Here is a 14,856-nt window from a genome sequence, read left to right on the forward strand (position 1 = left end):
TAGGCAGTGTGGGCTGGCAGAAAAATATTTAAAAGCTCATGAAAGCAAGCGGTGTTGCCTTCATACATAAAAAGGGCTTTCAATGCAGTAAGATAATGAGTAAACAGATTCTGCAGTCTGTTCTTAGCTCTCAGAATGATCTCCTGGACAGCAAGCCAGAGCAACATGTGGCCCTTGTTAAAAAAAAAATGTCTAAATGAAACACAATAGCGGGAAAAATGAAGCTGCTGCTCTTTGAAGTGAGCGTGAATCTGAACTCTGCAGCTAATTATCCACAGACAAACTGAAAGGCCCTGTTTATTTATCTGAGAAAGAACTGTGTCCTGCGAGGAAGAGGCATGTGCTCCTCTCAGGGAGAGGCCATGAAGCACAGCTCAAAACTACTCAGATACAAACTCAGAGGAATTTTAATATTTTTTATTGTATAATAATATTAACATTTGCATTAATCAAGTAGCCAAAGGAATTTAATTATTAGACCAATACAAATTGCCCAAACTGGTATTTCTCCATATTTTAAGTTTCATGATTTCTAAAACATTTTTTTTATATGAATAACGTCATGCATAGACTTCTGTTTTCAATTTATGATGACAAATTGTATAACAGAGTTTTGAGTCAGTTTACAGAAATTGACAGTTTGAACTGATTCACATTCTGTAAGTAATTTACCAACTCTACAAGCATTTTTGCTACTGAAATCACAGATGTTATTAAAGCATTATTTAAGCATTAAAGCATCAGTTATAATTGTCATGAAACTAAGCATTTAATGACACACTTTTTGGAAAATTGATGGCCAAATAAAGGGCTAATTACAATCATTACAAAATTCAATCAAAAAGCTGTTTTATTCAAAATCTATGTGAAAACAATGAATGGAGAAACGTTTCTAGAACCTGGGCCACTGAAAAAGTGGGTAGGCACTGTTGTGATCTATTGTGAGAGAAACTATTTCACAGCTTGCCACAAGGTGTCAGCAAAGTTCACTATGCAGGATGTGTAGAAATAGTAAGAGCTTTGAACATGAACCTCTCATCTGTTGCAGTCATCACAACTATATACTGTAGTTAGGGTTGCCAACTTCAGAAAATGAAAATACGGGACAATCTTACTTAAATATAACATGTTTTTCTCTATTTAACATTACAATAGTGAAAGACGACTTCCCTTACTGATCACGTCTCTTGCGCGGCGGGATGTTGGACTCATGAAAAATAATCACGTTAAGTAGTTTGTATTCACCAAAACTGATTTACAGAAGTCAAAACATGGACGGAATTGACGTTAGCGAGAGCGCCGCTTGCTGTGAGGCTGGAGCGACAAGCCGTTCACGATTTCTGATTTACTTAACGCATACTGCGTGAGGGGCGCTGTGATTGGATGATAATAGGTATCGGTGATCATTCTCAAGTGATCAGCACTGCTGCTGTTGTATCAGTCAGTGGTTGGTTAGATCAGTGTTGCAGTCAAAAAACGGGACAAGGGAAGTCACGTACGGGACAAATCAATTAGGCCCAAAATACGGGATGTCCCGGCTAATACGGGACAGTTGGCAACCCTAACTGTAGTTCTCTCTGTTTTGAGAATTGAGAAGAAATTACAGCAATGTACAATTTAAAAGAAAGGGTGAATTCCAAATGTTGCTTTTACACATTTGAAGGGCACTTTTGGAAGGGGACACTATTTGTATATGGCCATTCCAAACAAAAAGTGAACAACTGAATCCCTTCACAAAGGGCCCTTCTAGAAGTGTAACCATTGTGAGTCCTTGCGATTCATTTTATGGAACAATTTATAAACAGAATAATCCAAGTTGTTTTGTTTTGCTGTGATATATTACACACATTATCATCATGCAAATTTCATAGTTAAGAAATGTGTTCAATAGTAGATGCGTTAGATAAATGTGACTATACCTGCTGTGTCCAAAGAAGAGATGGTTTTATAAAGAGGAAACACATTAATTACTCACCCTCATGTTGTTCCAAACCCGTAAGACCTTTGTTCATCTTTGGAACACAAGTTAAGATATTTTTGATGAAATCCGACCCTGCATAGACAGCAGTGCAACTACCACATTCAAGGCCAAGAAAGGTGGTAAGGATATCATTAAAATAACTTTACTCAACAATTCTTCTCTTCCGTGTCAGTCTTCGATGCGCATTCACGAGAGTACCACGACACATGCGTGAATGAATAAAGTTGTTATTTTTGTTTTCTTTGCACACAAAAAGTATTCTCGTAGCTTCATAAAATTAAGGTTTATCCACTGATGTCACATGGACTATTTTAACAATGTCCTTGCTACGTTTCTGGGTCTTGAACGTGGCAGTTGCATTGCTGTCTCTGGAGGGTCAGAAAGCTCTCGGATTTAATTAAAAATATCTTAATTTGTGTTCCGAAGATGAACAAATATTTTACGGGTCTGGGATGACATGAGGGTGGGAAATTAATGACAGAATTTTCATTTTTGGGTGAATTATCCCTTTAACAGTAATAATAAGGAATTCCCATTGTTAGAACAGCTCATGTGGTGATGGATGCCACACTGCATTGCCATGGTAACATTTCAGGTGAAGATAATGAGGGAATTATGTTGTCTTTCATTGCTCCCTTTGCCAAGTGCGATCCAAATGGCTACATTGACACGCAAGTGCCCTGCTTCCTCCAAGGTGCCCACTTCATGGGTTCTGCCTTTCAGAGTGAGTAGGGCATAAGGATGCTCACTTCCGACTGGAATTTGCCCACTATACAAGAGGTCATCACAAAAAGGAAAACAGTTTATGCTGTTCATTGGCATATATGTTGAGTTCAGAATGCCTCAGATTAACAACATCCAACCAAAATAGTCTCCCCGGCTCACCTACAAACAGGAATACACATGCACACTTTAGCCTCAATGTAACAAGCTACCCCAACATTTCAGTTGCTGAGGAAGAATCATCGCGTGCTATTCATCCAGTGCCTACGTGTCCTTCTAAATGGATCGGACAGTAAGTCACTCAAATACTATCAGTACTTCTAATCTTGTCACATGTGACCAGTGCACGCTAATTACAGTGGTGATGCACACCCTTTGGGTTCTCTTATAGACACAGCTGCAAGGCAACTCTACAACTCAACAAATTAGCTCTTAGCCTAAAGTCAGGTCAACTGCTCTTACAAGAGACCCTACAAGAGACTTGGGGTCAATCCACCAAAAGTCTTAATCGTCACTTACTGCCGCTGAGCCAGAATGTTTAGGTATTTGATTAGGCTTACACAAAATGGCAAAGGACTTAAAGTTCACTACTAATTATAAGAGCTTGTGATTGCTACAAATAGGGTTAGTTACAAGCACAGAACATTGATTTCCTCTTCACGGCAACTGTCAAATGAGCTGATTGCTCTTTGATAAAGTACATCAGATTGACTTGGGGGAAAAGTCTGTCTGGATGGGTTTTACAACTGGAAGCTCCTGTCTTCCCATGAATTGGTGAGGAATAAAAATTTGCAAACTACTGACATCAATAATGTGGCTTGATCATCATTCATCATGAAAAATCACCTCTAAGGGAAGAAGGAATGCTTGTGTCCATAGCTTTAAAGTTTCTACGAGAGGCTTGACCAAGGATAAGGATTGTTCAATTACAATTCTGGGCGATACAAATCTTAGGAGACCTATACAACTTTGTGTGCAGTTAGGATAAACATTAGGATCAGTCAGGCCTGTCTGAGGGCCAGGTAAATTCTTTGATACAATCTTCTACCCTGATCTCTACTACCCTTGCAATAGATTTGGTTAGCTTACATTTAGCAGAAGTACAGTATCATGCCCATTAAATGTGCCCCCTGTAGTATTTCAGCAAAGTAGATTTTTTAAAAATTGCGTATTTGATGATAAAATGTATGATTATTATATAAGTTATTCAAAGTTCTTCTAAAATAAAGTGGCAGAAATTACCCTTGTAGACATGTCTAAATGTGTTATTTGTGAATTGAGCATACTAATATAATATACGCAGACCACCAACGCATGATGTAACTTCCAATTCTTGTGAAATAAGACAACAATGGTTCGGTTTGAAGACTACCCAGAGATACCCCAGAGCCAGGCAATACCAGCAAGTAAAAGAGGAAACTGATGCTAAAGTAACTAACCAATTACAAAGTAAGATAAAGGATTAGAGTCCTCAGCTCATCTGCAAATGGGATCAGCGCTGATTAGTGGGTTTTAGGATGACGTAGAGGAACTTGATTCTACAATCACACAGCTCCTTAGCCGGCCACCCTCTTTTGCAGGGAAGGGAACCATCAGGAAAAGCCACATAGCCCTCCAGCTGGTCCATTTGGGTGGATTTATGTGAAATCCCAGAGGAAAAGGCCTCTGGTTGCCAACAGCATGGACTTTCTTGAATTGTTGGTGGTCAGAATGGATATGGAAAGGGGAATTCTTGCTACTGCACGTTCCACGCTTGATGACGGATTACTAAACTAAGCTTCTGGACTACAATGTTTCTGTTCATGGTCTTCAAGAATTTCAACAAGGGAAAGACAAGTTGAATTATAGGACAACTTGAATCGTACCTTTGAAACAAATTAATCATACTAAAGAAGAATAACTCTGAATATATTGTTTTGACTCATTAATCACCGAGAACAAAAACATGGCTTTGATGCCTATAAAATTTGACTTGCCCAAGCGGGTCAAGCTGGCCCAAGTACTGTGGTTCCTGTACTGGCTCTCTGTCATGGCTGGGATCCTCATCTTCAGCATGGGGATTTTCTTCAAGATCGAGCTGCGCAAAAGAAGCGAGATGATGGATAACAACGAGAGACATTTTGTGCCCAACCTGCTCATTCTGGCGGGACTTGTGGCCTGTGTTATCAACGCTTTTGGGGGCAAAGTGTGCCATGACTCCCTTGACACAATCAAGTTCACCAAGTGGAAACCAATGTTGAAGACCTACATGAGTGGATGTGTGGTTTTCTGCATCGCCCTTTTTGTCATGGCTCTGCTGTGTTTCTTGATGCAGATCTCTCTGCATTTCGCCCTGGCTGAAGGCCTGAAGAATGGAATGAAGTACTACAAAGATACAGACACGCCAGGACGATGCTTCATGAAGAGAACCCTAGATATGACCCAGATTGAGTTCCGCTGCTGTGGCAACAACAACTACAAGGACTGGTTTGAGATCCAGTGGATAAGCAACCGCTACCTGGACTTTAGCAATGATGAGGTTAAAGCGTGAGTACTGACTTTAGTACTGAGTACTAGTGGAAATGTGTATAAGAGGTGGGATCTAAGTGGAAGAGATTCTGGATAATTTATATACATTTTCTCTTTCATCTGTTGGCTTGTGACATCTGAATTCCAGTGATTCATTATCATAGCAAAATGTGTAAAATATTAACTGTTACCATAGATGTAGTCAAATTCATAAGGTATCAGTCATTGAACATTATTAGGATGAAGTAATGAAGCCTGATATTCACTGGGTTTTGAGGAAGCTTAAGCTTGTTTAAGAAAGTAAGGCACCTAAACGGATAGAGATCAGTTGATGCATATTTTACTCTGCTCTTCAGGAAGTGTAGCCCAAAAGACACTTTATTATGCAATCATTTGATGATAACCAAGACATAAAATAACACAAATGTTGTAATGAAACAATGTTTTCAAAGTCTCAAAGCAGATCCCCTGAAAACTGTTGTTGAATGCAAGTGGAATCAAATTTCAGAGTTTGTTTTGAGAGATTCCTAAGTAGATAATTGGCTGGTGGGTTTTATTAAGAGGGAATGGGTTAAAGGGGGCACATGGGTCCATGGATTAGATAACCTGTCAGGATCCTATTCCCAAGTCCTTTAAAGCTTACCTTCCACACCAATCATAACATTGTGCAATCTATTACCTTCCATGGAGTTGGCCTCAATGTTTACCTCCCATCTAATTTAAAAGAGGTGACCTTCTTATTATCAGAATGGAGTCCTCAGCTCTCAAAGTTGAGTCTCAAAGTTAATATGGATATACAAATTTGTTGAGTTATGTTTCTAAGACTGCCACTTCTGAAATCTTAATTGCCACAACCAAGAATATGTCCCAGTCGATATAATTAAAATATCTGTCTAACAGTTCAATCTTTGCAATTTCTTAGTCGTGTCCAGAGCAACGTGGAAGGCAAATACTTGATGGAAAGCGTTCCCTTCAGCTGTTGCAACCCTGGCTCTCCTCGCCCTTGTATCCAACATCACCTGACCACCAACTCCGCTCACTACAGCTACGACCACCACACTGAGGACCTAAACATCTGGACCAGGGGCTGCCGTGAGGCCCTGGTGTCCTACTATGGGGGCATGATGAACAGTATTGGTGCTTTTGTGCTGCTGTTCATTATTATGCAGGTGGGTGGGTGAGAGGGAATGGAATCCAAAGTTGAACACAGCTACCTCATGGCATTTGACTTTGTCACTAGATTACACTCTTGGTGGGTAACGAGTGTGCTGCTAGATTATAAAGTGAGCCGCTAGATTATTAGGTCAGTTGGTGCGTAAAGAGTAATATAAATAGGTCTGAAAGCATCAGATTAATTATCTGCTTAATTGATTTGATTAACACTTTGTGTTGATGGCATGACAAGATATAGGTGACAAGCAAGTGAGAAGTTGAAAAATAACAAGAACTTGGCATATTCACATTTTCCTTTAACAGAACTTGTCTACATTACTACTACTACCTCCAAATACACTGAAACTATATATTCATGCATACACAGTTTAGTAGATGGGCACAGCAAACCTTCAATCTGTTATTGATTGCATAATGTGACACAACACCTAATGTGCAAAAAAAAAAAAGGTAGTCCAAGAGGGTTATCCTTAGCTTGAACTGAAGGTGTAAGTCCTAAGATCTTGTTGCCAAACTGGATATTTCCTGGAACTCATGTGGGTCAAAACATCAGAAGCACACAACAATGATGCTGTATTGAGCATGTGTGGAATTTCTAGACATTCATTAACCTAAGAAAACCCTCTTGTGGGCATATATATATATTCCAATGACGTAATCACTTCCAAATAGAAACATATATTCGTGAAGCATGTTTAGTTCTACTGTGAAATGAATTTAAGTTCATCTGAATTGTTTGCCACAGGCTGTCGAGACTGTTGGTTTGCAGTACCTGAGCACCTCACTGGAAACCCTGGCAGACCCAGAGAATCCTGAGAGCGAAAGTGAGGGATGGCTGCTGGAAAAGAGTGTGAAGGAGACACTTTCTGACATGACGAAGATCACGTCGCTGTTTAAAAGCAACCAGGTACAGGAGGGAGATGCAGAAGCGGCTCCCACATAAAGCTGAGAGAGTCATGCCCCCTCCCACCCCATCATGTCTGTGGCCACTCCCACCTTTGGGAGAAGGAATGCATTAAAGGTTGATTAAAATGTTCTCTCTTATATGCATACATATGGGATCAGTACACCTACATTTGAATGAGATTCCAATTGATGTGAATGTACACACTACAATGTAAATACAAATAAAATGTAAGTTTATTTTTTAATATTTTAAGAATGAAATATATCTGTAAATGTTCTGATATTATCATCTAACCATATCTGATATTCCGACCAAATAAGCATCACTGTCCACGTCCGTCTGTAGCAGTATAAAGTTTGATCCTTATATTTCCAGTTCATTGGTTAAGCGGATGTTTAACCCGACAGCCTCACACATACAATAACACATTTCACCATAAAGCCATCAGGCGCTATTAACTTTTCAGTAAGAAATCACTTTTCTTGAAGGGGTCACACGGCAGCTTTTAACCGGCAGCTGAGGAAAATGTGTTTTTGTAAACGTTCAGTCACCTCCCAGACCTTAAAGGGATGGAAACAGTGGCACACCTTGCTTTTTTACACAACGCTGCCTTTAACAGGCCTTAGGTTGTCTGACGATTTTCAAAAGCATGTTGATGGTGATCTACTGGAGAGCAGAACTCTGCAACAATGGGGAAACTATTCTGTAACAACAGAATATTGTACTCAACATGTTCACCATTAATGTGTGTAGTTCTCGGGTTAAATATCTGCCTAACAAACAGGCTTTGTGCTTCAACTTCAGTGCTCTGTTGGGCATACAGTTGTGGGACAATTAACTTGTAAAAGATTTTAGTCAGTTGTGTGTGATTTGTTAATCTAAGTCAGACAACCCAATCAGTTGTATTCTTTTTTTTTTCATATCATTTGTGTGAATTATACATTTTCACAGACAACTCTTTCTGTATATTTGACCTATGTCAGTTTTTGTGGATTGAGTGGATCATGTAGGAAACTCCATTTGTGAGATAAAGATGTTTAATTAGATTCAGTGTTCGTCAGTTATTTTTCTCAATATACTGTATATATGTGTGTACTCGTGGTTCCTAACACACACCTTGCCCTGAACAGATGTGACTCTTTGTTTCTGTTTTACTGGTATTTACTTTGGTGTTTAAAAGACTTAAAAGACTATTTAAAAGACTTACATATGATGGGTGAAAGTGGGGTAAAGTAATGTTTGGACAGCAGAGGCCCAGCTGGACACAGCTTTACCTGATTGGATGAAGAGAAGGAAATGGATTTCTCTAAATGAGGCTTTTGTCCTGCTCAGAACAGCTGAATACCCATCCTCAGAATACCTTTGGACAAAAAAAACAACAACATTAACACAAATGTTTTTCAACATTAATATTTTAGTTAACATGTATAAATATGTATAAGGGAATATGTATTATTTAGAAACATTCTGTCTGATGACGTGCAGAATGCCACACTACAGTCGCTGCTTTTCAATGACCTCTTTACATTTATATATTTTGAGAGCGTAGGGAGACTGACGCAAAATTTTTGTACAGCAACATTTATATATTTTATTATTTAACATAACCAATTCCACTGTTAAACAACTGTTAAAGAAGTGACAGATATCTTTAACAAATGCATATATCAGCATCTTTAAAGGGATAGTTCACCCAAAAATGGAAATGTTGTCATCATTTACTCACTCTGGTGTTGTTCCAAACCTGTATGAGTTTCTTTCTTATGTTGAACATACAAGATATTTTGAAGAATGCTGGTAATCAAACAGTTGAAAGTTCCCATTGACTTCCATAGTATTTCTTTTCCTACTGTGGAAGACAGTGGGGACCAACAACTGTTTGGTTCTTCAAAATATCTTCTTTTGTGTTCAACATAAGAAAGAAACTTATATTGGTTTGGAACGACAGGAGGGTGAGTAAATGATGACAAAATTTTCATTTTTGGGTAAACTATTCCTCTCATTCAAATTCTTGTTAAAACATTATTTTCCAGTTTGGAGAAAATGAATGGAGTTTGGGAACCCAATGGTTGCACTCTAATATGCATGCGTAAATGTCACGAAACCTGTCTAGAATGGACAATTAAAAACCCAATCAAGATGCCTAATTTTATTTTATTTTAAGAACTGTTTATTTATTGCATTGAGACTTTGTTTTCATCATAATTCCACACAAATACAGTCAAATCAATCCATCCATCCAGGAGAAATGGACTTAATTTGATAGTAATTAATACTTAACACGGTTACACTTTACTTGAAGGGGTGTGCATAAGACTGACATGACACCTTCATAATCATGACATGACACATGTCATGAATATGAAGGTTTTTATGCATGTTTATGACAACTGTCTTCAAGTAAAGTGTTACCCTTAACACTAATACTAACTTCATATTAAATTTAAGTAAAATGAAAATTAATTAGGGTGAAAACGTCTAACTTTGGGTACAGGTAGTGAGCGCTAACAGGACATGTGTCATCTGGTATTTTCTCCAGCCCTGAAGTCCATAAACAGTTACTGGCTGGATAAGAGCAGCTAATCAGCTTTGTGGAGCAGCTTACCTCAGGTGAAGCTCTGGGACAGGTGCGTCTCACAGGAGCAGAAAACAAGCACTGCTGGAGCATTGTGAGCACCCCAGTCTCTTGTACAAGAAGTTGTTCTTGAACTTCCCAAGATTAACACCAAAAGCGACCCAAAAGATTTATGACACAAACGCAACCGTCAATTTTCTGAACTAAACGACAGTGTTCGACGGGTAGCAAAGGAACCGTGTCAGTTTTAGATAGACCTTCACCTTCACAATCTTAAATTATAATCTGCATAAATGAAATCACCTTTGTCAGCTGCAGCCAGCATTTCATTTTTTCTATCTCGCTATTCAGCCAAGGAAGTCAAAACACATAATGCGGGAAAAAGGTTCAATACAGGAGCAGCGGCGTCATTGTCATCGGTAGATTTTGAATGGCGAACATTCTTCATCAGTAAATTTCTGTAAGCATGAGATTAAACAAGATTAAAGATGCAACGTTAAATGTTATTCTATGAGAATATGGAAGTTCACAACACAACTAACTATAACAACACAGAGGAACGATTTTTTTCCCCAGCCGATTAACTGTAGGCTACTACACTAACGGTCATGCAAAATCGCTACACAACTGAAAGCGTGGAAGCGAATCGAGTAGTAGACAAGTCCAATGTTCTTTTTCTGCGTAATTGGGCAACATTTAAACTGTTGCCGCAGGTTTGGCATACAGCGTGCATTATATTTGACTGAAATGCTTGAAATGCAATGTTACCCAATTTACATTCTACCAAGATGTTACGTTTTGTGAGGAAGGGGTACTGGATGTAAGATTATTACTAGTCTATTGGTTTTCAAGTTAAATTGTGATATGCATAAGGTAACACAGAGTTTAAATGTTGTTGCCCAGAGAGAAAAACGTGTAGAGCTCGAGGAAATGATGCAGGTGAGGCGAGAGCTGGCGTATTTTCCCGGGGTTTAATAAAACGACTTAAACATCGTCGTCACACTCGTCCACACGTGTGGGGTGGAGTGAGAGAATGGATACAAATAAACATTCAACTTAGGTCACAAACAAAAACAGGAAAATAAAAGGAAAAGAGTACAAGGTCGGTAGAGCGGTCATCTGTTCTCCTGCTCACCTTTTTCATTCTCTTCCAGACAGGGTTGCCAGGTTTTCACAACAAAATTCGCCCAATTGCTACTCAAAACTAGCCCAATCGCGTTTCGGGGGGTAAAATACACGTTTTTTTGGCAGGGTTACCTTGGTAAAATTCGCATTCCAGGGGCTAAATATTACGTTATTGGGGTCGCTTCAACCCGCGGACATGGAAAAACAACCCCCGCGGCAACCGTGTTAAAGTAGCTCAATTCCACGGGAAAACCACGGTCTTGGCAGCACTGCTTCCAGACAAGCACATTCTATGCACATGCGCAGTTCTCATTCTACCTCGAATTACCGTAAATGCTCTAAGTGACAGTTACAATAACAGTTACTGTAAAATGCATTTCAGTTATGAAAGTGGCAAATTTTGAGTTTTGATATTTGGCCAAGTTTTGTAAATCAGGTCTGGCAACCCTGATTAATATAGCGATCGTTCCTGATGTGAACGGGTGAACATCCTTTGTTCGCCCAAATAGATCATTGTGTGTTGGTGAAATATATGCACAGACAATAACCAGAATAAACAATTATACCACCAAAAATTAATTCAGTAGTTCACAATTTATAGTTTCAGTTCGAACACAATTACTTTTGAGTAACTGACTTAGTCAAAACCTGGTCTAAGACTCCGCAACTCTATGTAGTCAGTGAGCTGGACAGACCTAATCCTCTTTATTGCAGCGTTCCTGGATGAACAAGAGATTTGGATAGAACTGGAGCACAGTTAAGAAGAATTGTAGCCAGCAAAATGGGTCACACATTAGCTTGCATGAGGCCACTAAGCCTACCTGTTCTGGAACACACAGAACAGTTACTTCACAGCATAAAAACACTGATGGGTAATCAGCTCATTCATCAATACATTTTATGCTAAACAAAGTTTTTTTCTCTTTTTTATTTCATTAATGTTTTACAATATAGTACAATGTACCCATTTATACAAGAATTCACATATTAACAAGTCAGTTTGTGATGTAATACACTGCTGCAGCCACTGGAAGTGTCTCAGGAAATATGCATCAAGAAACAAAATGTCCAAAATCACAACACACGGCACGCACGTCAAAATCATGTTTAAGAGTGGAATTCATGTTCAGTTCGTGGAAAGCATGATTCGCATACAACACACAGCCACAAGAAACACATAAATAATACGCATCACAAAAGAACGAGAAACAAACGGTCATAAAAATGGACCACCTTAGAAATCCATCATATTAGAAACATACCAACTAAACACCTGTACGTAAAAACTCACTCGCGCAACCACATACACATCCCAGACAAACAGAAACCAGGCATTCAAGGACATATTCATGTGCTCCCGGATCTTCCCCGCATTGGCTTGTATTGTATGAACATGAGAACGTTAATCAGGTGGCCTTAACAAATGTACTGCAGCATTCGAGATGACGGGGGCAGAGAGGATGCTGTGTATCCTACAGGTGGCGCTATCCCCGCATGGGCGTTGAGGGACATTTGTGCTAACTTGAAGGGCAGCACCACCGGTCAATTCCCAAGCGATAAGAGAACCGTCTTGCGAAACCTATATATTTAAACAAAATACCTTGAATTTAATTGAATATTACTTGGAGAAGAAATTAAATAGCATTCCTATGAAGAATATATGTGTTGCGAAGGAACCCATATTGTTTGGGTTCAATACCTTGGCTATATGTCTTTTTAAATATGTATTTATATCATATTTAAAAGAAAATGGGAAGAGAAAAATCTCCCACCAAAAAAAAAAAACGAAAGTCACACTGTCAGAAAGATGGAGAAAGGGGTGGAGGAAGAGCAAGAGGCCATGGTGACCTCCCTTTTCACTACTGTCAAAGGGATAGTTCACCCAAAAATGAAAATTGTCAATTTATTCAAGTTTTTCCTAATTCAATCCTCGATTCAAATTTCTCATGAGCTTAATTTATTTGGTCTAAAGAGAGAAGAATTAATGACTATTTTTGTTTGAAGACTACATATAAAAACAGTATGTGAAATAAGTAGTATGTTCAAATTCATGGTATTCATAAAACAGTAGGTAAAAAGATGACCAGATGACCTACTACTACTATACTTTTTTTAAACAACGGTTGCAAAATTTGTTCCGTGTCAAATGTAGTACTTACTAAGACATGATTTTGGAAGCACCTAATGTGAAAATGTTCACAACCTACTGTACTTTTGATGTTCACAAACTATTGTACTACTTTGAGTGAGTGAGTGAGTGAGAGAGTGAGGTGTGTGTGTGAGAGAGAGAGAGCGAGTGAGTGAGGGGTGTGTCTGTGTGAGAGAGAGAGAGAGAGAGAGAGAGAGAGAGAGAGAGAGAGAGAGAGAGAGAGAGAGTGTGTGTGTCTCTTTTTAAATATGTATTTATATCATATTTAAAAGAAAATGGGAAGAGAAAAATCTCCCACCAAAAAAAAAAAACGAAAGTCACACTGTCAGAAAGATGGAGAAAGGGGTGGAGGAAGAGCAAGAGGCCATGGTGACACCTTGGCAACCTCTAGCTCTGCTGTGTGGGTCCCCTTATGTATTAAGGGTGGGCGAAGGTGTGGGAAAGCATCACGTGACTTCACAGGTGCTGCCAGTCGATGCCCACCAAAGTCTGATTGGCCTCCTGAGCATGGCCGATCTCCTCTGTGATGCTGTGTTGGCGCCACAGCTTCTGGATCTTCCTGTAGCGCTCTTGGCACAAGTGTAATGGGTTTCCCCGTCTAAAAACATGACAAAACACAACACTTGATATCACACGACGGTCAGAAATAAGCATGTGCGTGAAATATCAGAGATAGAGGCGTACCTTAGCCCTTGGTCGGTTTCCCCATAGTCGTCCAGGTATGGGGGAGCATAAAAACAGCCCTTAGTTTTGCCAGCCGAGATTCTATTTGGACCAAAGATTCCGTTTTTGAATAACACGAACTAAGAAAATGTTCACATGGAGACTTGTATACCAGCTATACCAGCATGGCGCCGCAAATGGCAGCAAGGACGCTGAGCTCCGCGATTCTTCTATTGTTTTTGTTTGTTTGTTCTGTGTTTTTGACTTTCCCGCACCCTGACAGAAACATATACAAATGAAACCCTTCTGACAACAACAATGCAAAAATCCACAAGGTTGAGATGCAGTGATTTGACCACAGTTGAAGAGCATGACAAAGTGATTGTCTAAAATAATCAATGCTAACACCACTGTAACTGTAATGCATTTATGAAACAGCAGCAACAGCAATATGACCAATGTTCAATAAATAAAGCCTGCTTTGAAAAGAACTGGTGTAGGATTTACATTGATACTTTACATTGCTATTAAATTTGGTAACACTTTACAAAAAGGTTAGATTTGTTAACATTAGTTACCTACATTAGTTAACAAACTTACAATGAAAAATACTTTTAAAGCATTTATTACCTGTAGTTAATGCTGATTACAACATGACTAATACATTATTAAAATCAAAGGTTGTATCTATAAATGTTACTCAATGGACGTGAGCTAACATGGACTAACAAAGAACAGATTAATTTTTATCGGATAAAGGGCGTTTGCATATCTAGTCTCAGTATGGCAGCCACAGTGGATGGATAGGCTACCAAAATGCACACTAGCGATCTGAAACAATGGCCTCAGTATTACATTAGTGTGTCAGTATTACATGCATGCCTTCCATCTTAAAGGGACAGCATTCCTAATTAAGTACCTATCCGTGTCATTAATGTTTACCAACAAAAGATGTTAAATAAATGTTAAGTAAACCTACTGTATCTGAAAAATTTCTTTAATTTGTATCTCTTTCGTATTTGTCTTATTCTGCTTCTTTTAAAAAAATTATA

General features: G+C 38.9%; 2 protein-coding genes across 2 annotated transcripts in view; one reads left to right on the plus strand and one right to left on the minus strand.

Annotated features, from left to right (window-relative positions):
• Nucleotides 1–4,237: 4,237 nt before the first annotated feature.
• On the plus strand, nucleotides 4,238–8,791 carry LOC107669578 (peripherin-2-like). The gene is made up of 3 exons (XM_016461884.1): nucleotides 4,238–5,230; nucleotides 6,135–6,381; nucleotides 7,131–8,791. Exons 1-3 carry the CDS (start codon nucleotides 4,650–4,652, stop codon nucleotides 7,326–7,328), a joined length of 1,026 nt encoding a protein of 341 aa, XP_016317370.1. The 5' UTR covers nucleotides 4,238–4,649; the 3' UTR covers nucleotides 7,329–8,791.
• A 4,609-nt stretch (nucleotides 8,792–13,400) lies between these two features.
• The window catches only part of LOC107669566 (E3 ubiquitin-protein ligase UBR2-like), a 45,652-nt gene continuing 44,196 nt past the window's right edge, over nucleotides 13,401–14,856 (minus strand). The window contains exons 45-46 of the mRNA XM_016461861.1: nucleotides 13,826–13,906; nucleotides 13,401–13,739 (exon numbers count right to left, since the gene is read on the minus strand). Of these exons, the coding sequence (XP_016317347.1) occupies nucleotides 13,598–13,739; nucleotides 13,826–13,906 (223 nt within the window). The 3' untranslated portion in view covers nucleotides 13,401–13,597. The remainder of the gene's footprint in view (nucleotides 13,740–13,825; nucleotides 13,907–14,856) is intronic.

Source organism: Sinocyclocheilus anshuiensis, unplaced genomic scaffold (genome assembly GCF_001515605.1).
Source record: "Sinocyclocheilus anshuiensis isolate Anshui unplaced genomic scaffold, SAMN03320099.WGS_v1.1 scaffold460, whole genome shotgun sequence".
NCBI classification, from domain to species: domain Eukaryota; kingdom Metazoa; phylum Chordata; class Actinopteri; order Cypriniformes; family Cyprinidae; genus Sinocyclocheilus; species Sinocyclocheilus anshuiensis.